The sequence below is a fragment of the Hemiscyllium ocellatum genome, chromosome 8 (assembly GCF_020745735.1).
Source record: "Hemiscyllium ocellatum isolate sHemOce1 chromosome 8, sHemOce1.pat.X.cur, whole genome shotgun sequence".
NCBI classification, from domain to species: Eukaryota; Metazoa; Chordata; class Chondrichthyes; order Orectolobiformes; family Hemiscylliidae; genus Hemiscyllium; species Hemiscyllium ocellatum.
In genome coordinates, this window is record NC_083408.1 from 22,455,964 (window position 1) to 22,479,343 (window position 23,380).

Here is a 23,380-nt window from a genome sequence, read left to right on the forward strand (position 1 = left end):
TGGGGGAGGTGCAGGAGGACCTCACCCTGCTCTGTATTCAGACGTTTCAGTCCATTATGTTGAGGCAGAAGGAATTACTGTTTGGTGGATAAAATCATGAGGGGCATGGACAGGGTAAATAGACAAAGTCTTTTCCCTGGGGTGGGGGAGTCCAGAACTAGAGGGGCATAGGTTTAGGGTGAGAGGGGAAAGATATAAAAGGGACAGAGGGTGGTACGTGTATGGAATGAGCTGCCAGAGGAAGTGGTGGGGGCTGGTACATTGCAAGAGGCATTTGGATGGGTATATGAATAGGAAGGGTTTGGAGGGATATGGGCCGGGTGCTGGCAGGTGGGGCTAGTTCAGGCTGAGATATCTGCTCGGCATGGACGGGTTGGACCGAAAGGGTGGTGTTTCCATGCTGTACACCTCTATGACTGTACGATCGACTGAACTGCAGCCTTCAGCACATTTGGAGGACGTACCAGTGAAAATAAGACAAGTCAGGAGCTGGGAATACCTATCGCTGAGTCGAAACAGAGAGGAAGGATGGGCTGAGAAAGTTGGTAGATCCTGGGAAAGGCTGTATCAGACAGCTGGAATACTAGGACGTGTGGAAAGTTGGACAGAGTGACGTGAAGAACTCAGATGGCATACTTCAAGAAAGCTGACTGGGAAGTGTGAACGTATTAGAGACAATATACAGACAAGTTAAACAGCAGCAGGAGATAGACAAGCAGTAACACTGCCCCTCTCTCTATCTAACTCCCTCAATATCCAAGGGTTGCTACTCAGGGACAAGGGCGTAAGCCCCAAAACGTCTACAGAGATCAAACACACTGCACCATTCTCTAGGATTATCTGAGTCAGTACAGGGAGTAAATACACACTGCTATTCTCTAGAACTCTGAGTCAGCGCAGAGATCAAACACATACGACACCATTCTCACCGTTCAATTAACTGAGTGAAGCAGCCCCAAGTGGAGATTTCTCGAAAACACCTTGGCTTGGTTCTCTTTTTCAGACTTTAACATGGCTATGTTAACTAGAGCCATCCCCTCAGTGGGGAAACACCCTTGCTCATGTGATCAAAACTCCCTGAGAGTGAAAGTACAGCGCGGGAAGAGGCCCAATTGATCTGAACCTCAATGTTTTTTTGTTTCTGTTGAAAGTTCCTCCTCTTGTGCTTCATATCAATCAAAACAACAACTTCCCAATTGTTTCCCCTCGCTGTGTTGAGCTCACTTCCTCATTAACTGCAGTCACTCAACATGAATGCCTGTTCCACATTCTCACCAGTCTGCCTTCCAAACATCTTCTGCTGTTTCCCAATTGGGTTTAGTCGTTATATTTATGCCCTTTACATCTGGGTAGGTGGAAATATCAGCTCAGCACTCACCCTACTGAAACCTTGCTTAACTTTTAAGATGTTGAAATCCTTCCTAACTTTTGTATCTGCCTGCTGGGGAAAGGCTTCTTCAGTCTTTACAGATGACCTCTGGGAGCGTTCTTCCCAGTTTTAAAAATCTTCTCGAGTGTACTCCATCTGCACCCTAACCAAAGCTCTGTACGTGTTAAGCAGAATGGGAAATGTTCCAGAATCACAGCCTGTCTGCAGAGATCCCCCTCTACAACTCGTGGCAAAGCAATTTCTGGGGCACAGGATAATAGAATCCCTACACTGGAAGAGGGTCATTTTGCCCATCGGGTTCTGTACCGACCCTCCAAAGAGCATCCCCCTGAGACCAACCACTCTCTTTGTCACAATCCCCATCACCCTGCATTTCCCATGGCTACTTCCGTGGACACTGTGGGCAATTTAGCATGGCCAATCCACCTAACCTGCACATCTTTGGACTGTGGGAGGAAACCGGAGCACCCGGAGGAAACCCACACAGACGCAGGGAGAATGTGCGAACTCCACACAGACAGTGGCCCGAGGCTGGAATCGAACCTGGGACCCTGGCGCTGTGAGGCAGCGGTGCTAACCACTGAGCCTCCGTGAGAAAAGCCACAGCATCAAAACTCAGCTGGAAAATGCCTCTATGCTAGAGAAGATACAAACGGCCAACCTCACTGACTTCACATACATTATTCTCCTGGGTATTAAAAACGCTGGAATAAAGGATATAAACTCCAGTGGTACACCTTTAAGCCACTGCATCGTTTAAAGTGTGATGGGGTCATGGTTACATTGCTGAATCACATATTCATGCACAATCCCAGTCTAATGGCAATTCAAATCCCACCGTGGTCATTTTCAAACCTGAATTCAGGTTTAAAAGGTGAATTCCAAGTGTTTCTCTTTCCACAGATGTTGCCAGACCTGCTGAGTTTCTCCAGCACCTGCTGGTGTTTATTAAGAAGTATGTATCAGACTTGTATTTACACAAGCCCCTAGGGCATCGTATACAAGAGACAGCTGTTCCTTACCACAGTATCAACTAAATTATTCGGTTCAGTTTGTGGAGTATCATTTTTAACCCATTCCGAGTTAATCCACCTTCACACAGATGAGGGAGTGATGATGGGCTGGAGTGCTGTCACTGTGAAAGAGGAGTCCTGAACATCTCCATCGACAGTGGCTCAGACATACAGTTTGACACATTGATGGTGCTGTCAGCTCTAGCTGCAGGTAAGATGGAAGATTCTCGAGCTCAGTGCTTTGTTCATTCAAGAAGCTGCACACTGGCCTGCCAAACCCTCACTCCCACGCCCCACCGCTCAGACTCACACAGACAGAGTCACAGACTGTTACCAGAGCAGAGAGAAGCGATTCAGCCCATCTTGGCTGTACCAGTCCATTAAACAATCATTTCCCTAGTGCCAACCAATTGGGCAGCACAGTGGCTCAGTGGTTAGCACTGCTGCCTCACAGCGCCAGGGAATCAGGTTCAATTCCAGCTTCGGGTGAATGTCTGTGTGGAGTTTGCACGTTCTTTCTGTGCCTGTGTGGGTTTCCTCCCACAATCCAAAGATGCGCAGGTTAGGTGCATTAGTGAGGAGTAAATGTAGGGGATTGGGTCATCCTTCAGAGGGTTGGTGTGGACTTGTTGAGCTGAAGGGCCTGTTCCCACACTGTCGGGAATCTAATGTAATCCTGCCTTATCTCCACATCCCTACACACCATTTTGATCCAAGTCCCTCTTGAATGCCTCCATTGAATCTGCCTACACCACATTTCCAGGCAATACCCTAACAACTCACTGGGTGAAGAAAGGATTTTTCTCACATCACCTTTGCTTCAATTGCAGGTGACTTTAAACCTACACCCTCTCAGTTTTGTTTCTGTTATTTCTCCCTGTCAAGTCTGTCCAGGCCGCTCATGATTTTGAGAACCTCTATTGGATTTCCAGCTGAGCCACCTCCTCTCCAGGAAGGAAAATCCCAACATCTTCAATCTATCCTCATCACTGGAGTTCATCATTCCTGAACCGTTCCTGTAAAACAGCTCCTGGTCTCTTGTCTCTCTCCCTAACATGATGCTGTTTTCCTCAGCCCCGCGTGAACCAACTGTTGAGATTGTTTGTACGTCAACAAAAACATTGAAGATTAGAAAGCAGGGAGGGTTTGTGAAAATGTAATGATGTGGGTAGTAACTCCTGGTAACAGTGGGCGATATTCTCACTCAGTGCTGTATAACCCAGCACTCTGCAGTCTGCTCAAAGGTTGACGCTCACAAACCAGGCTGCCTTCAATTGTTAGTCGACTTGAGTGGTTCTGGCCACAAGGTGTTTGAAGGTTCCTTTCGGAGCTTGTTTCTGTTCCTATAGGTGGAGGCTGCGGGGCCCACAACTAAGCAGCCCCCAATCCCCAGCCTCAACAGCACAAGAGCTTTCATTTTCAGATCCTGTTATTGACTGCGAAAGGTTACAAAGCTGGACCGCATTGTCTGCAGTTCAGCCACAGCTCGAGCTGCTCGGTATCCAACTCCCATTCCCTTGTCAAATCAGAGTCCCGACAGTGCAGATAGAGGCCATTCAGCCCAACAAGTCTGCATCGAAACTCAGAACAGCAACCTACCCAAACCCCTACCCTATCACTGTAACCCTATGGTTAATCCACTTACACTACACAGCTTCAGACTGTGGGAGAAAACCCACACAGACACGGGGAGAATGTGCAAACTCCCCACGGGCAGACACCCGAGACTGGAATCGAACCTGGGTCCCTGGCGCTGTGCTAACCTCTGAGCCACCATGCTGCCCCTTTTGACATACCTTCAGTTTTGGCCCTCTAGACCCCCTCCCCACAGCCAATCCCAGTTAGAGACATACAGCACGGAAGCAGACCCCCAGACGTCCGGAACAGAACTCGTCTCACTTGCCTGCATTGGGTCCATATCACTCTAAGCCTTTCCACATTGTTTTTGAAATGTTGCAACTGGACCTACCTCTACCACCTTCTCTGACAGCACATATGGGGAAGCAGTTATGACCCAGGTCCGTTTTAAATCTTGCCCCTCTCACCATAAACCTCTGCCCTCTAGTTTTGGACTCCCCTACCCTTGGAAAAAGACCTTGGCTATTCACTCCATCCATGCCCCTCATGAATTTTTGAGGTCACCCCTCAGCCTCTGAAGCTCCAGCCTACCCGCTGCTCTTTACAACTCAAACCCTCCAGTCCTGGCAACATCCTGGTCAGTTCTTTTCCCGTATCATTTCTAGTTTAACAATGTCATTCCTATAGCAGGGCAGCTAGAATTGTACACAATACTCCAAATGAGGTCTTACCAATATCTTGCACGGCCACAACATGACATCCCTACCCCTGTACTCAGTGCTCTGACCGATGAAGACAGGCGTGCCAAATCACCCTGTCTTCACTACCCCGTCCACCTGTGATGCCACCTTTAATGAACTATGTACTTGCACCCCTACGTCTCTCTGTTCGGCAGCACTCCCTGGGGTCTGACCATTAATTGTGTAAGCCCTATCCGAGTTAGGTCTTGCCAAAACGCAACACCTCATATTTATCCAAACTAAACTCCATCTCAGATTCTTGGCCTTATTTCCAGTTCCCTTTGAGGTCTCACTGTCCCCAGTATCCCCGTCACGGCCCACTTCACTGCTATAACCTGCTCCATCCCACAATCACCAGCAGTCCTCACAATTCTTGAGAACAGCCCCACCCCGCGTTTATTTATTCAGCGTGCCATCAGCTGTCCCTTCACCTCAGATCCATTCTACCCTGAAGGTGGCAATACAGCTCAGTAGAGTGGTCAAGAGGCGTACAGCGTGTTTCCTTCATCGGATGGGGAATTGAGTACAAGAGTTGGCAGGTCATGTTACAGTTGTATAGGACCTTGGTTTGGCCACATTTGGAATTCTGCGTACAGTTCTGGTGGCCACATGACCAAAAGGATGTGGATGCATTGGAGAGGATGCAGAGGAGGTTCACCAGGATGTTGTCTGGTGTGGAGGGTGCTAGCTATGAAGAGAGGTTGAGTAGATTAGGATTATTTTCATTAGCAAGACGGAGGTTGGGGGGGACCTGATTGAGGTCTACAAAATCATGAAAGGTGAGGATAGCAAGAAGCTTCTTCCCAGAGTGGGGAACTCAATTACTAGGGATCACGGGTTCAAGGTGAGAGGGGAAAGGTTTAGGGGAGATATCCATGAAACGTTCTTCAGGCAGAGGGTGGTGGGTCGGTCTCTCTCTCTCTTCCCCCCCCCCCCCTATTTAGGACTGAAGCTCTGTGAGGAAGGCCCCTCCAACAATAAATGTCACTTGCTATCAAATTTTGTCCACCACATCCTTTGGGTATTTTTATTGCATTCAGGATAAATGTAAGCAGCTACTGTTTTACTTCCTGAGGAAGATGGCCTGTGCTGGGATGTGCACGGGATCACTGAGGTAGGTGATAGTGAGGACTGCAGATGCTGGAGATCAGAGTCGAGAGCATGGTGCTGGAAAAGCATGGCAGGTCCCAGGAGCAGGAGAATCAAGGTTTCGGGCAAAAGCCCTTCATCAGGAATTGAACACTGGGGTAGAGTGAGTCAGGACACTACACTTCCCTGTGCCAGCTCACCGCATTATCTCAGCAGAGCACTCAGGAGCTAACCCCAGCCTAACTGCAGGAAGGTTACAGGTGAGAAAGAAAGAGCTTGCATTTGAGTTGCACCCTGAGGTCACCCAGGCGTTTACAGCTGGTAACCTCCCCTAGGTTTGTGGTCACTGCTGTAACTGGGGGAGTGGGGAGCGGGTGAATGCCTGGGAGCCAATTTGTACGCATGTTCCCAGGATCAGCAATCTGATTATGACCACATTGTCTGCACTTGAAGGAGACCTGGTGACACAGTGGGCAGTGTCCATGCCTCTAAGCCAGAAGCCTCTGGGTTCAAGTCTCGTTGCCAGGGAAGCTGTGTTAGCAACGTGGTCAAACTGATCAGTTATCGAGTTGTAAATGCTTCCCCTGACGTATATGTGATGGAAAGCCCCATCCATATGCATGTTGCCATGGAAACCCAGACTCCTCCGGGAGAGAGGGTGGGTTTGGAGCTGAGGTGGGGGGTGGGGGGAGGTTGTAGTCAGTGGCTGCACAGTTGGGGTGGAGGGGAGCCAGCTTAACGCCAACAGTACAAGGTGCGATCCCACTGGGGTGGATTAGTAAGGGGATCAGGGGCAATGGGGTTGAATGGCCTAATTTTCCGACTGTACCTTACAGCATTACGGATTCAGGACCTGCCTCCCACTGTACCTGTGGGAGACCCCAGTAGTCAGACCAGCTTTTCAGGGACAGGGGTGGTAGAGATGTCTGGTCACACGATCTCGTGCAGAGGATTCAACATTTGATCTGGGGACATGGACTCGCCCTCAGAGGAGGATCTTTTACATCCATCTGAGGGAGGCTTCGTTCCAGCCTGCTCAATGAGACAGTGCCCTTTGTCAAAGCAGTGCACCTCCAGCTCCCCACCGAGCCAACTCCAGGCCCAGAGCACAGACAGAGTGTCAACCATTCCCAAGCATCTCACATGTCTCCCCTTGGACTGATTACTAAACTTGGTGATCTCAGACTAAGCCCCACTCTCTGCACCTGGATCCTCAGTTTCCTGACCCACAGGCCACAATCAGTGAAGACTGGGGACAATATTTCATCCTCACTAACACTCAACACTGAAGCCCCCCAGGGGGTGTGTACTCAGCCCCCTACTGTCCTCACTGTATACCCATGACTGCATCGCCAAATACCAGACTGATGCCATTTACAAGTTCGTTAATGACACCACCTTGGTCGGTCTCAGATGGTGACGAAACAGACTGCAGATGGGAGGTGGAAGACCTGAAAAAATGGTGCACTGACAACAACCTAGCTCTCAATGCCGGCAAAACCAAGGAACTCATTATTGACTTTTGTTACTCATGCCCCCTACACATTAACAGCACAGAGGTGGAAGGAGTGGAGAGTGTCAAGCTCCTGGGAGTGCTCATCCACAACAAGCTTTCTTGGACTCTTCATGTGGACACCCCGACAATGTCTTCCTACAACCTCTACCATCGGGGAGAAGGTACAGAAGCCTGAACACATACACCAGTCGGTTTGGAAACAGTTTCTACCCGACTGTTGTTAGAATACTGAATGGACTCACAAACTCTTAACATTCGCCTGTACCTGTGTTGTGGTTTTTGCTGCTGTTTACCTATTATTTACTATCTATATTCCTTAACTCTGTGATCTGCCTGTATTGCAAGACAAAGCTTTTCACTGTGCCTCGGTACACTTGACAATAAATTTAATTCAGTTCAATCCACGTGTTTTAATCTGTGGCCGACACAGTTCGATAGGTCTGTCTCTCTTCCTCCCTCAGCTAATTCCCATGCTGCTGTTAATTTTCAGTAAGTATAGGCAAGGTTTAGAGAGATGTGGGCCAAATACAGGCAAATGGGACTAGTTTAGTTTGGGAAACCTAGTCAGCAGAGACAGGTTGGGCCGAAGGGTCTGCTTTCGAACTGTACAACTCTATGACTCTATTAAAATAAAGTACCCTGTGTACCAGCACTCTCCACATACCGTCCACTCTCCACGTACAAAACTTCTCCTGAATTCATTATTGGATGTGTTTGTAACTTATTACTTCCTTGAAGTTTTATTAGTTAAGCAAAATCAACATGGTTTTGTGAAAAGGGAAATTATGTTTCAGCAATTTCTTGGAGCTCCTTGAGGGAGTAATGTATGGTGTGGAGGAACAGGAAACTGTTGGATATACTATACTTATATTTCCAAAAAAGCATTTGATAAGGTGTCACATCAGAGATTGTTGAGGATATATGAAAGCTCCTGGTGGAGGCAGTACTACATTGGCATGGATAGAGGATTGGCTGGCCACCAGACAACTGAGAGTGGGAATAAGTGGGTCTTTTTCAGATGATAAGATGTCATGAGTGGCGTGCCAGTCATTGCTGGGGCCTCAGCTCTTTACAGTTTACAGAGATTATTTTATATAAATGACTGGGATAAAGGGGGTGAAGGCATGGGAGCTAAATTCAGTGATGACACAAAGATAGGTAGGAAAGTCAGTTGTCAAGAAGACATGAGGAGAATTTTAACAGATAAGCATGTGGGCAAATGGGGTACAATGTGAAAATCGTCCATTTTGACAGAAAGAATAAAAAACAAGCACACATCTAAACGGTGAAAGATTGCACAGTCATAGAGATGTACAGCACAGAAACAGACCCTTTGATCAAACCCGTCCATGCCGACCAGATATCCTAAATTAATCTAGTCCCGTTTGCCAGCATTTGGCCCATTCCTACTCATATGCTTATCCCATACCTTTTAAATGTTGTAATTGTACCAGCCTACACTACTTCATCTGACAGCTCATTCCATACACACTCTGCCCCTCAGGTCCCTTTTAATTCCCGCCCCCACCTTAAACCTATGCCCTCTAGTTTTGGACTCCCCTGCCCTGTCCATGCCCCTCATGATTTTATAAACCTTTCTAAGGTCACCCCTCAACCTCCAATGCTTCAGGGAAAATAGCCCCAGCCTATTCAGCCTCTTCCTGTAGCCCTAAGATAGAGAGAGAGAGAGATCTGTGTGTCCTGATGAAAGAATCACAGGAGTAATTAAGAGAGCTAATAGAATATGAATGTACAGTAAGTAAGTTAATAGAACATTATCATTTATTGCAAGGAGAATTCAATATAAAAGTATAGAGATTATGCTTCAATTTTTCAGGGCCACTAGTGAGACCACACATGGAGTACTGTGTGCAGTGTTTGTCCCCTTACTTTGAGAAGGATGCTCATGCATTGGAAACCTTCCCTGAAGATTTAATGGGCAAAAACCCAGAATGAGTGGATTGCCTTATGAGGACAGGCTGCATCTACAGGAGTTTCGAAGGGTCAGAGGTGACTTAATTATAATGTAAATGTTCCTGAGGAGACTTTACCACAAGTGGATGTGGAAAGGATGTTTCCTCTTGCCAGTGAATCTAGGAATTAGAAGGTGATTGTTAAAGATCCGGAGTCACTGATTTAAGACCGAGATGAGCACAAATTATTTGTCGTAGAGGGTGGTGAAGCTCTCTTCCTGAAAAGGTGGTGGAAGAGAAGTCTTGAAATATTTTTAAGGCGGACGTGGATAGACTTTCACAGGAGGTTGGGGGCAGGGGGGATGGTGAAAGGTCATTGGGGATAGACAACAACTTGGAGTGATCAGAACAGCCATGATCTTATTAAATGGTAGAGTGAGTTCAAGGTGCAGAGTTGTCTAGTCTTGTTCGCAATATGTATGTATCAAAGCGTTCAAGATCACAAGCAGAAACATTTCTGCATTTATTCGATCAAGCCCTTTCACAATTTTAATGATTTCTATCAGCCTTCACTTTTTGAGAATAAAGCACTCTGGTTATTTTTTTATTTGCTGATATTTATACCCTCTCGGTTTAGGTACTGAACTTATACATAGTTTTGCAAGTTCTCCTTCCATTGGTCACATGGTACATCCATCCTCGTTGGCACTAGCTTCCCAAAAGCTAATTGGATGGTGAACAGATTCTTCACTTGCCAATTGGATGGTTCTTGGACATCGGTCAAACAGCCTTTCTCCCCATCTACAGTACTTTCGAACTAATAAACAAAAGGTTCAAGAGAAATGAGAAAAACACCCCTTCTTAACACCCATTACCTTTTGAAATTCTTAAGCAGACAAATGCAGCATTTATTGCTGGTCCCTAATTGCCCTTGAGGTGGTGGCGGTGGGCTGTTGTTTGGACTTAGTGCAGTCCTTGGGGTGTAGTGACACCTATAATACCCTTAGGGAAGGAAAGCAGGATTTTGACCCAGCGACAGTGAAGAAAAGGCGATACATTTCCATGTCAGGTTGTGAGTGGCTTGTAGGGGAACTGAAAGTGGCGGTGCTCCCATATATCTGCTGCCCTTGTCCTTCTAGATGGCAGAGGCTACCGGTTTGGGACTGAGTTAAGTGATGAACGTGAAGGCACCAATGAGGGCTCTGCAAAGGATCACAAGTGCCCCTGAGTCAGGTTGGAAAACAATGAGTCAGGGGTCACACTCCTACTCCCAGTGCCTAATGCTGGAGAATGAGTGGAGGGCAGGTGAGGAGTGAATTGGGTTTCTGGTGTTAATCCCACAACAGTCAGATGGCTTGTTGGCCAGGCTTACGAGTGAAGAATGATTACTTGGGTTTGGTGCAATGTATCAGTGCTTTCAGTGGAATTAAGGGAGACAGGTCTAAATCTGTGACTCTGCAGAGTGCAAAGTTCGCTCCTAATTAATATCAACTCAGCAATTTAAACCAGGAAGACAGCTTAGCTCAAACCTCACTGCTTCTCTACCTTTACGAGATGTGGACTTCACTGGCAAGATAAAAAGGATTGTGCAAAACACCAATGACCTTTAGGGAAGGAAACTTCCATCCTTACCCAGTCTGATCTATATGTGACTCCAAACCCACAACGATGTGGTTGACTCATAACTGACCCCGGCAACGGCTAAGCAAGCCTCTCAGTTCAAGGGCAATTATGGACAGGCAGCAAATGCCAGCCTTTCCAGTGATGCCCACATCCCGTGAAAGAATACTTCCACAGATCTCAAGAGGAATCTGGAAGCAGTTAATGGCCCGGAAGGGAGAATGCATCAGAAGAGATGGAAGATCCCGGGGGAAAGTTTTGAAGGAGGCTTAATGGGAACGCGACTAAGTTAACAATTCCAAAATTTCAGGATGTGGTCATTGAATATAGAGGGACAAGATGTAAAATCCTGCATTTAAGTGCCACCTTTCACAACCACAGCAACCACAACATTCTCCTGTTCGAAAATAATAGTGACATCGATCTGACTGAGTTCTTTCTAAGTGGTGGCCACTTGTAATTGAGGGACCGCAGTAATCAAATTGCACATAGCAGGCATCGGGGAGAACTCCAACGTCCCACCAACACACACAGACACACACATACGGACACACACATACGGACACGGAAACACACGGACACATACATACAGACACATACACACACAGACACACACACATGGACACAGACACACACGGACACAGACACACACACATACACACGCGCGCACATACACACACATGCACACACACACACACACACACGGACACATACACACCGACGCGTGCACATGCATACATGCACAGACACATACATGTGTACACAAATGTACACACAGATTCACACGTGCACAGACCCATACACACACACACTCAAGCCTACATACACAGATATACATTTATGCACACATGCACACTTTTATAAACAAAAACGCATGCATACACAGTCACACACATACACATGCAACCGCACACGCGCACAGTCTATTTCTGTTTGAATAGGGTCATGAGATCATTAGTCCACTTGAGAGATTAAGTGTAGTTTAAACTCACAGTCACAACACAGCACCTCTGGCCGTGCAGCACTCCTTCTGTACTGCCTTTAACCTGTAATTGGAAGGACAGACAGAGCGAGCAGGGAAAACCGAGTGACAAGAGCTGCCTGAAGAGAGTGGAGGAGATGACCAGTGGGTTTCTACACACTACAGCTGTCTGGGACAGTACAGGAAATTGTCATTGGAGGTAGGTGATCAAAGTTCAAAGGGATGAATGGCCTACCCCTATGAACAGACAGGCAACAATCTGGACATTCGGTGCCTGGGGCACATCAAGTGAGAGGTGATGGTGTGTTGGTACCTCTTCACGGTGCGCAGCAGTGTGGAGCGAGCTTCATTATGGAAGGTGATGATGACACTGGTCACCGGCAAGTCTTGGCTGTACTGTAGGGCGGAGCACCTGGAAAACACCGAAAGAAGGCCAGTTACAACACAGAACTGAACCACAGTGACAGGAGTAAGACCCTCAGAGGATGATCTGTACTGCCTTTCGTTTCTCTGCTATTACCATCAACACTCACTTCGACCACAGCAACACAATATCTTTCACGATTGAATCTCATTGCCCACCTTCCCTTTCGTTCTGCTGCTCCCTGCCTTGTCTCCCGCTGGCTCTATTCCATTTCTGATGAAGGGGTTTTGCCTGAAACATTGATTTTCCTGCTCCTCGGATGCTGCCTGACCTGCTGGGCTTTCCACCACCACATTCTCGACTCTCATCTCCAGCACCTTTCGTCTATTACATTCCCATCTTCCCACATCTTTGACAAAGGTTCACCCTGATCTGACAGGCCAGCTCAGTTTTTCTCTCTCCACAAATACTGCCAGACCCGCTGAGTATTGGCAGCATTATCTGCCTTTATTTCAGATCGCCAGCATCACAGTACTTTCTATTCAGTTTGGAGTTAACACTGACTTCATTAATTAATGGCAATCACGCCAAATACATATCAATGCAAAACAGAAATGCCCCAATGTACATGTTATGAGAAATCAGCCCAACAAGTCCACACCAACCCTTTGAAGAATAACCCACCCATTCCCCTACATTTACCTGTGACTAATGCACCTAACCTACACATCCCTGAACACTACAGGCAATTTAGCATGGCCGATTCACCCTACCCACACATCTCTGGATTGTGGGAAGAAATAGGAGCAATTGCAGGAAACCCACGCATGGGGAGAACGTGCAAACTCCACACAGACGGTTGCCCGAGGCTGGAATCGAACCCGGGTCCCTGGCGCTGTGAGGCAGCAATGCTAACCACTGTGCCGCCCCACATACAGACTTTGTGCAGTCAGCTAGTGGTTTCATTGCTTCAATGGACACAAGCCAATTCACTGACTCTGTCCTTACCCCTCGGGAAGGCAGTTAACATCATCCAAGACCCCTCTCACCCTGGCTGTACACTCTTCCAGTCTCTTCCCTCAGGCAGGAGATACAGAAGCTTAAACACACACACCAACAGATTCAAGAATAGCATCTTCCCTGCAGTTATTACAACTCTGACCTGACCTTTCAAACTTTAACATTAATACTGATGTCACTCTTTGTGTACCTCCTGTATGGCTAGCTCTGTTCTATCACCCCGATGAACTTTGTACATTGTGATACTTCACACAAAACAAAACTTTTCACTGTACTTAGGGACATGGGACAACAATAAATTAAATCAAATCATTTGGAAACTAAGCACCAGGATTCTTTCTTACAATGGACACTTCACAAATACTTCACTGAGCGGAAAGCACCGTGAGCTACCTTAAAGCTGTGAAGCGGACATTACAGCTTCCAAGTTTTTCTTTCGTCTTTTCACAAACTGAAGCTTGCAATTTTTAAGCTCAGTATCGTTCCTGCCCTCCCATCATCCCCGGAGCATTAACCTGGCCAATCACATTAGTCGGTCGAGACCCTCGATCTGCATTTATTGACACAAAATGATCACACAGAGACATCTCTAAAGAGCCCACAGGCATGCAGCTATTGGCATGGAGCAGGACAAATTAATGTAAAGATTTTTTTTGCGTACGCGCACAAATCTCTTAAAACACACTTTTGCAAGGCTCCAAAAGTCTGTGGACAGTGACCTCTTCCAGAATCGATGACAAACTAAACTTTACAAGAGCACCCATCCCAGGCCAATTTTGGGATATCGATCAAACTGTACAGGGTTATGGTGGTTCACTCAAAACAAAATGTGTTTAAAGTTATTCATTTAATGCCATCACAGTTGCTTCACAGGAACTTATTATCTAACGCCTGACACTGTTCCACATAAAGTGGTTTCCGCACAGATGGCCACAGCTATCTGAGAGCATCTTAAGGCATGGAAGAGATGTTTAAGGAAGGAATTGCACAGTACGGGTCCCCAGTACAGCTGAAGGCACAGGCTATTGCTGTGTGGGGTTAAACATCACAAAGATTCCAAGCTGACCAAATTCAAAGAACACACATACCTCAGAGAGTTATCGGGCTGGAGAAGGTGACAGAGGTAAGGAGGTAAGGTGTCAATCCCCCCCCCCAAAAGCCCTGAAACCACAAAACAAGCCAAAGGCAACCACTCGAGGACTTAAACAAATCAGCTGTGCACAGCTCACAGCGCCAGGGACCTGGGTTCGATCCCAGCGCCCGGTGACTGGCTGTGTTCAGTTTGCACAAAGAATGAGATCAGAATTAATTTTAAAGTTTGAAAGGTCCATTCAGAATTCTAATAACTGCAGGGAAAGGCAATTCTTCAATCTGTTGGTATGTGTCTGTGTGGGTTTCCTCCGGGTGCTCCGGTTTCCTCCCACAGACCAAAGATGTGCAGGTTAGGGTGAACTGGCCATGCTAAATTACCCCATAGTGTTCAGGGGTGTGTAGGTTAGTCGGGGGTAAAATGTAGAGTGGTTGGGGAATGGGTCTGGGTGGGATACTCTTTGGAGGGTCAGCGCGGACTTATTGGGCCAAACTGCGAGGAAAGAAAATTAAAAACATATGTGGCATTTTTCTATAAAAGAAGACGAGAATTTTCGAAGTGAAGGATTGCCAGCTTGCTGGCCAACGGGTGGTCAGTGAGCACGGGACAGTGAGTTATTTAACTGGACACAAGTCGTAGCTTCCTGATTTGCTGAGTTGAAGGTGATTAATCAATACCTCAGTCTGCCGAGGGGACACTCCTTGATAATGTACAGCATTGTTTATGTCTCTCCAAAACTGCATGGGGACGAGGTCTTTCTACTGGGATATCCCAAGGGTTTGTCAAAATATAGAATGAGCTTGCATTGGAATGTAAATAATTTCTGATCATACATATTAAATGTTCCAACTTTGTATTTGGATTCAGGAACATAATGTGTCAATGAGGAATGTGATAATTATATTGTATTTTCTGTACTTGAACTATTCTGTACTGCACTTAGAAACCTGGAAACATAGAAAATAGAAGGAGCAGGCCATTCAGCCCTTCAGACCTGTTCCGCCATCAACATGATTGTGGTCGATCATGCATCTCAGTCTCTGGTTCTCGCTTTCCCCCCCATACCCTTTGATCCCTTTCGCCCTAAGAACTAGACCCAACTCCTTCTTGAAAACGTTCAATGTTTTCACCTCAAGTGCTTTCTGTGGCAGAGAATTCCACCTCTCTCTGGGTGAAGAAACTTCTCCTCATCTCAGTCCTAAATGGGCTATCCTGTATCTTGAGACTGTGACCACCCTTCCCCCCCACTCCCCCCCCCCCCCAGTCCGGGACTCCCCTGGTCATTGGGAACACCCTTCCCACATTTACTACGTCTAGTCCTATTCAAATTTTATACATTTCTATGAGATCCTTTCTCAACTCCAGGGTATATAGATTAGATTCCCTACAGTGTGGAAACAGGCCCTTCAGCCCAACAAGTCCGCACCGACCCTCCAAAGAATAACCCACTTCCCTCTGACTAATGCACCTCGCACTATGGACAATTGAGCACAGCCAATTCACCCTGACCTGCTCATCTTTGGAATGTGGGAGGAAACCGGAGTACCCGGAGGGATCCCACGCAGACACGGAGAGGATGTGCAAACTCCACACAGACAGTCACTCCGGACTGGAACTGAACCTGGGACGCTAGTGCTGTGAGGCAGCAGTGCCAACCACTGAGCCACTGTGCCACCCATATAGTTCCAACCAATCCACTCTCTCTTCATACATAGTCCTGCCACCCCACAAATCAATCTGATGACACTTACAGATAACTTATGAATAAAGTATTTTTGTTTTGCAAACACAAGTGTTCCTTATACTGAGGCCAATGGTAAAGGTTAGCCGTATCTTTACATAGCAAGTAGCACTCTCACTGTAGTTCAAAGCCAGCCTTTCAGCATATGGAGTTTGTTATGAGGAACTACCTCGTATCTCACATGTAGTTGTATAGGAGGCAGTTCACAGGAAGTTCACTCGATTAATTCCAGAGATGAGGGATTTGTCTTACGCAGAGAGATTGAGCAGTCTAAGCCGAGACTCTCTGGTGCTTAGAAGAATGAGAGACGATCTAATTGCTAAATGCAAGATGCTAAAGGGGATTGAGAAAGCAGACGTGGAGAGGTCATTTCCTCAGATGAGGCAATCAAGGACGAGGGGTTACAGTTTCACGATGAGGAGCAGCAGATTTCAAACAGAGATTAGAAGGAATCAGGTCTCTCCCAGGGATGGTGAATCACAGGAATTCACTACCTCAGAGTGCAATAGCTGCTGGTACATGAAATAAATTTGAGGAGGAGAGTGACAGATTTTTAATGAGCAATGGATTGGAGGGTTACGGGGAGCAGGCAGGGGTGTGGGGTAGAGGCTAGGATGAGCTCGGTGATGTTCATGTCAAATGGTGGAGGGTACTGAATAGAGTCATAGAGATGTACAACACGGAAGCAGACCCTTTGGCCCTACTCGCCCATGCTGACCAGCTATCCTCAATCAATCCAGTCCTATTTGCCAGCGCTTGGCCCCTATCCCTCTAAACCCTTCCTATTCATATCCCCATCCAGACGCCTTTTAAATGCTGTAATTGTACCAGCCTCCACCACTCACTCTGGCAGCTCATTCCATACACGTACCATCCTCTGCATGAATTTTCAAAAAGTCACGAGGGGTAATTTTTTTTCCATACAGAGAGCAATTTGTGTTTGGAATGAACTTCCAGAGGGGAGTGGTGGATGTGGGTACAATTACAACAATTAAAAAACATTTGGATAAGGCCATGAATAGGAACAGTTTGGAGGGATATGAGGGATATGGGCCAAGTGCTGGCAGGTGGGAGTAGCTCAGTTGGGATTATGGTCAGTGTGGACTAGATGGGCCGAAGGGTCAGTTTATACACTGTATGACTCTATGACTCCATGCTGAATAATTCCTGAAGAAGGGCTCATGCCCGAAACGTCGATTCTCCTGTTCCTTGGATGCTGCCTGACCTGCTGCGCTTTTCCAGCAACACATTTTCAGCTCTGATCTCCAGCATCTGCAGTCCTCACTTTCTCCTCTATGACTCCATGGGTGACACATTCAGAGATTAACTCCCTGATTACACAGGGAAAGATCCATGGGTTAACCACACCTAGGTGCCCCTGAAACCTGACGTGGAAGTGTCAATTTCACTGAGTCCTCCAACTGTCGTCTGTTCCTTAAGTGTCTAAAACCTGCTCTGAATCTCCTGAGTCATGGGAACACCGAATGCTCACTATGACAAAGGAAGCCATTCAACCCACCACCTCATACTAGCTCTCTGCAAAAGAAACTCCCCTCGTCCCACTGCCCTCTGCCCTTTTCCCATGGGCTTGCAAACATTTCATCATCAGATAGAGTGGTTTGTGTGTGGAATGAACTTCCAGCAGCAGTGGTGGATTTGGATAGAGTTACAACAATGGATAAGTTACCACCCAGGTTGATAGGATTGTTAAGAAGGCGTACAGTGTGTTATCTTTTATTGGTAGAGCGATTGAGTTTTGGAGCCACGAGGTCATGCTGCAGCTGTACAAACCTCTGGTGCAGCCGCACTTGGAGTATTGTGTACAGTTCTGGTCACCCATTATAGGAAGGATGTGGAAGCTTTGAAAAGGGTGCAGAGGAGATTTACCAAGATGTTGCCTGGTATGGAGGGAAGGTCTTAAGAGGAAAGGCTGAGGGTTTGAGGCTGTTTTCGTTAGAGAGAAGAAGGTTGAGAGGTGACCTAATTGAGACATATAAGATAATCAGAGGGTTAGATAGGGTGGACAGTGAGACCCTTTTCCCTCTGATGGTGATGGCTAGCACGAGGGGACATAGTTTTATATTGGGGGGTGATAGACATGGGACAGATATCAGAGGCAGTTTTTTTACTCAGAGAGTAGTAGGGGCGTGGAACACCCTGCCTGTAACACTGGTAAACTCGCCAACTTTAAGGGCATTGAAATGGTCATTGAATAAACATATGGATGAAAATGGAATAGTGTAGGATAGAGAGGCTTCAGATTAGTTCCACAGGTCGGACCGACATCGAGGGCCGAAGGGCCTGTACTGCGCTGGAATGTTCTATGTTTGATGTTTTATAAGATCATGAATGGGGAAAGGTTTGGGCCAAGCGCAGGTAGGTGGGCCCAGTGTAGTTTGGGGAAGACGGTTGGTGTGGACCAAGGGGTTGGTTTCTGTGCTGTATAATAATCTGAAGACTGTCTGAACCAGCTGAGCATCCTCACCACATACACATCCTCGCCACTCCCTCCAGGTACATCTGTTTCATCGTATGCCTTTTCTCAATGACTTTAAATTAGCACCCAGTGCTTCTTCATCCTTAAGGAAATGGGCACAGTGCAGCTCCTCCCCCAGTTTCTAACCCCTCCTCTCCTCCCAGGGAAAAGAGTCCTGACTTCATCCATGTAACTCAAATTCTTCGTCCCTGTAACCATGCTCCTGAATCCTGCCTTCCACCTTCCTTCCTAAACCCATGATGCTCAGGGCTGGCCAAAACCTTCACTCAAAATAGCAACACAACGGGTACAGTGTAAACATGATTTAATGCCGTGAGGGGAACTTGCTCAGTAGAGAGCAGTGACTTTAGACCAGACCGGGAAAGGGTTTCCCCAGCTCAAGTCTGGGTCAGTCGTAGCCTGAACAACGGAGATCGATCGCAGTAATGAACAAATTATTCCGTCATTCCAACACTTCATCTTCTGTTGTTTCACATTTCCGACGTGGCTATGTTAGCCACTCTGACAGAAACTGCAGTTCCAAAGAAATCTACGGCTCAAAAAACCTGCAGCACTTCCTCAATACATTATTGCTGTACCTCATGGAACTGAAGGTGGTACAGGCCTGTCTGAAAGAGTTACCCACCCACCTTTGGCATCGTAGACCTGCAAAGGATTCCTCAACCCAATTTCTGTCCCTTGTGGAATCTGCTTCCGGGCGGAAGATTCCAGATGGCATCAACTCGCCCAACGAAAAGCGAAACCGAACTCTCTCCATTTCCTCCCTCCCAATACAGTGTGGCGCCTTTTTTTAACATTCATTCAGGAGATTTGGGCTTCACTGAACATTTATTACCCAATCTTAATGCCCACAAGGTCACCACGCCTTGCTGTGTGGGTGTGGAATCACATGTAGGCCAGACCAGGAAAGGATGGCAGATTCCCTGCCCTGAAAGGCATTAGGGAACCAGATGGGGTTTTCTGATAATCGATTCATGGTCATAGAGTCATAGAGATGTGCAGCATGGAAACAGACCCTTCGGTCCAACCGTCCATGCCGACCAGATATCCCAACCCAATCTAGTCCCACCTGCCAGCACCCGGCCCATATCCCTCCAAACTCTTCCTATTCATATACCCATCCAAATGCCTCTTAAATGTTGCAATTGTACCAGCCTTCACCACTTCCTCTGGCAGCTCATTGTATACCCGTACCACTCTCTGTGTGAAGAAGTTGCCCCTTAGATCTCTTTTATATCTTTCCCCTCTCACCCTAAACCTATGCCCTCTAGTTCTGAACACCCTCACCCCAGGGAAAAGACCTTGTCTATTTATCCTATCCATGCCCCTCATGATTTTGTAAACCTCTATAAGGTCACCCTGACACTCCAGGGAAAACAGCCACAGACTGTTCAGCCTCTCCCTATAGCTCAAATCCTCCAACCCTGGCAACATCCTTGTCAGTCCAGTCATTATCAGACTCTTAATTCCAGGTATTGAATTCAAATTCCACCATCTGCTATTTTATTGTGGTTTCTGGTTTAATAATCTGGCACTAATACCATTTCCTGATCTAGGGCTTACTCCCAAAATGTCCTGCTCCTCGGATGCTGCTTGACCTGCTGTGCTTTTCCAGCAACACGCTCTCGACACTAATACCACTCGTCCATCACCTCCTAACCTTCCCTTGCCAGGGAGAATGGTTTGGCTGGATTTAGAGTCTCAAAACACCTCATCACTATCAACCTGGGTGGTATGGTTAGCACTACTGCCTCACAGCACCAGGGACCCGGCTTTGATTCATCCCTCAGGTGACTAAAGGCTTGAGACTTTAGGAGAAATATGGAATTTGAGAGAGAAAGACTACAGACTGTCTGTGTGGAGCTTGCATAGTCTCTGTATGTCTGCGTGAGTTTCCCCCAGGTGCTCCAGTCCAAAGATGTACAGGTTAGGTGGCCATGATAAATGCAGGGTTATAGGGATAGGAGGGTGGACGGTAATCACAATGGATGATTCTAACACCTTGCTTCAATCTCTTGTCCACTCTGAAGATTACTATCCCTATTTCTACAGCCTCGTTGGTAAATATTTATTCACTGGAGTCACTCAGTCTGAGATCATGACGGGTGGTGGAGGGAAGGTGAAGACATAATTAAATCCTCCACAAAGTACGGATATCTAGGGCAGATTTGTTTGGAATTGGCGGAGTGGACAGATGTGGGGAGGTTTATGAGTTTGCAATGACAAGCAAGCTACTCGGTACCATAACAACCACTGACCTGACGATATTACCATGGCGATTACCAGACGATGGTTGCTAGGCAACGTGAGTTGGATGAACGTTACACAGCGAGAAAAATTGGGGGATGGTTTCAAAACTGCCAGAAAAGGATGATTTAACTCTGCTGGTTCTGTCTGTCTTGAGACTTCAGGAGAAATGTGGAATTTGAGAGAGATGGATTACAGAGAAAGAGGATTTGTTTTACTCAGCAATGGGTTCACTGTCTCAAGAGCAACTGGGGAGGGGCAATAAATGTTGGAACAGTCAGTGACACCCATGTCCCATCATCAAATGTTTTAAAAACTCGACCTTTTTTCCAGAAGGGTCATAGAATTCTTCACACCTGCTAGCCTGGTAGACAGGGCCTCAGTTCTGCGTCTCCTCTCAAAGACACCACATTCAACACCGGCATGTCAGAATGCACACTTTACTTGCAACACTGAAAACCTCTGGCCCCGACTTTTATTCTGTTTAAGTCGGTTAATGCAGAGAAACCATATCCTTTAATCAGACATTAAGAATATGATGGATCATAGTGGGCAGAGTCTCCTACACTCCTCCAAAGCGTGTAAATCCCTAAGATGTAGGGAGCAGATGTAGGCCACTCAGCCCATCGAGTCTGCTCTGCTATTCAGTAAGATCTGATAACCCTCAGCTCCACTTTCCTGCCTCTTCCCCACAACCCACGATTCCCTTACTGATTAAAACTCCGTCCTCAGTTCGACTCAGTCTCAGCAGAATTCCACCGATTCACCCCCCTCTCTGAGAGAAGAAACTCCTCCTTATCTCTGCCTGAAATGTGTGACTAAAAAATGAGGTCTGCAGATGCTGGAGATCACAGCTGCAAATGTGTTGCTGGTCAAAGCACAGCAGGTTAGGCAGCATCTCAGGAATAGGGAATTCGACGTTTCGAGCATAAGCCCTTATTCCTGATGAAGGGCTTATGCTCGAAACGTCGAATTCTCTATTCCTGAGATGCTGCCTAACCTGCTGTGCTTTGAACAGCAACACATTTGCAGCTGAAATGTGTGACTCCCTTATTCCGAGATGATGCCTTCTGCTCCTCGCCTCTCCCCATAACGGGAGTCAACCTTTCCGCATCTCTCCACGAAGAAGCCTGTATGTTTCAATAAGGTCACCTCTCATTCTTCTCAAATCCAACGCGTACAGGCCCAACTTCCTCAACCTCTCCTCGTAAGACAGTCCCTCCATACCCGGGATCAGCCGAATGAGCTTTCTCTGGACTGCCTCCAATGCCACAATATGTTTCATCAGATACAACACCCAAAACTGTTCACGGCATTCCAGCTGGGGTCTGACTAGTGCCTTGTAATAAAATCTCCCTGCTGTAATACTCCATTTTCTTTAAAATAAAGCCCAACAGTCTCTTTGCCCTCCCTATTAATTGCTGAGCTTGGGTGCTGGTGTTTTTATGATCTACTCACAATGACTTCTAAATCCCTCTGTTCTTTCAGCAGTTTTTCTCCGTTTAAACAATATTCAGCTCCTCTATTATTATCATAGAATCATAGACTATTCCTGCCAAAGTGCACAACCTCAGAGTTTACCACATTATTATCCATCTGCCAAGTTTCTGCCCCACTCACTTGACCTGCCTACACCCCTTTGCAGATTCTATGTCATTCTTTACCACCTGCCTTCCCACCTATTTTTGTATCACCTGGCGTACCGTACATTTACTTTCTCTAACCAAGTCAGTGAAATGTGTTGTACATAAATGTGGCCCCAGCACCGCCCCCTGCTGCTTCTACTGGCTACAGGTTGCCATCATGAAAATGCCCCCCTTCTCTCAACATGTTGTCTTCTATCAGTTAGCCAATCCCTCCATCCATTTTAATACACTGCCCCAACATCACAGACTCTGATCTTATTAAGTAACCCAATGTATGAAGCCTTATCAAATGCCTTTTGAAAATCCAAATATATTACATCTACTCCTTCCCCATTATTGATCCTCAAAGAGTTTGAATACATTTTTCAGTTATGATTTTCCCTTCATTCAGCCATGCCAACTCTACATATTCACATTTCTAAATATTTACACCCTATATTATAGACATTTTCCTAATAACCAACATGAAGCTAATTACCTTATGGTTACTTGATGTTTTGCTCCTTTCCTTTCTAAATAAAGATGTTACATTGGCAGTTTTCATATCATCTGCCTTTTTATTCTAGACTTATGAACTCCTTCATCAGGTGATACAGTCACTTAAAAACAATGACTACTGTATTTGTGTGACGTGATGAATCCGGACCATCCCACCCATCCTATCTCCACAACGCTACTTTTCCCATGGTCAATCCACTTTGGAAAATATAGGCAATTTAGCATGACCTGCACATCTTTGGACTGTGGGAGGAAACCGGAGCACCCGGAGGAAACCCACGCAGACACGGGGAGAATGTGCAAACTCCACACAGACAGTTACCCGAGGCTGGAATCGAATCTGGGACCTGATGCTGTGAGGCAGTGGTGCTAACCACTGAGCCATCAGCAAAAGGTACAGGCCTAATTTAGCAACAAAAACTGCTTTAAAAAAGTA

The 23,380-nt window shown here is 46.6% G+C and overlaps 1 protein-coding gene across 1 annotated transcript in view; it reads right to left on the minus strand.

The window, feature by feature from the left end:
- Positions 1-23,380, minus strand: part of galnt16 (UDP-N-acetyl-alpha-D-galactosamine:polypeptide N-acetylgalactosaminyltransferase 16) — a 91,212-nt gene that overhangs the window by 63,987 nt on the left and 3,845 nt on the right. The window contains exon 2 of the mRNA XM_060828637.1: positions 12,155-12,253. Coding sequence (XP_060684620.1) covers positions 12,155-12,253 — 99 coding nt within the window. The remainder of the gene's footprint in view (positions 1-12,154; positions 12,254-23,380) is intronic.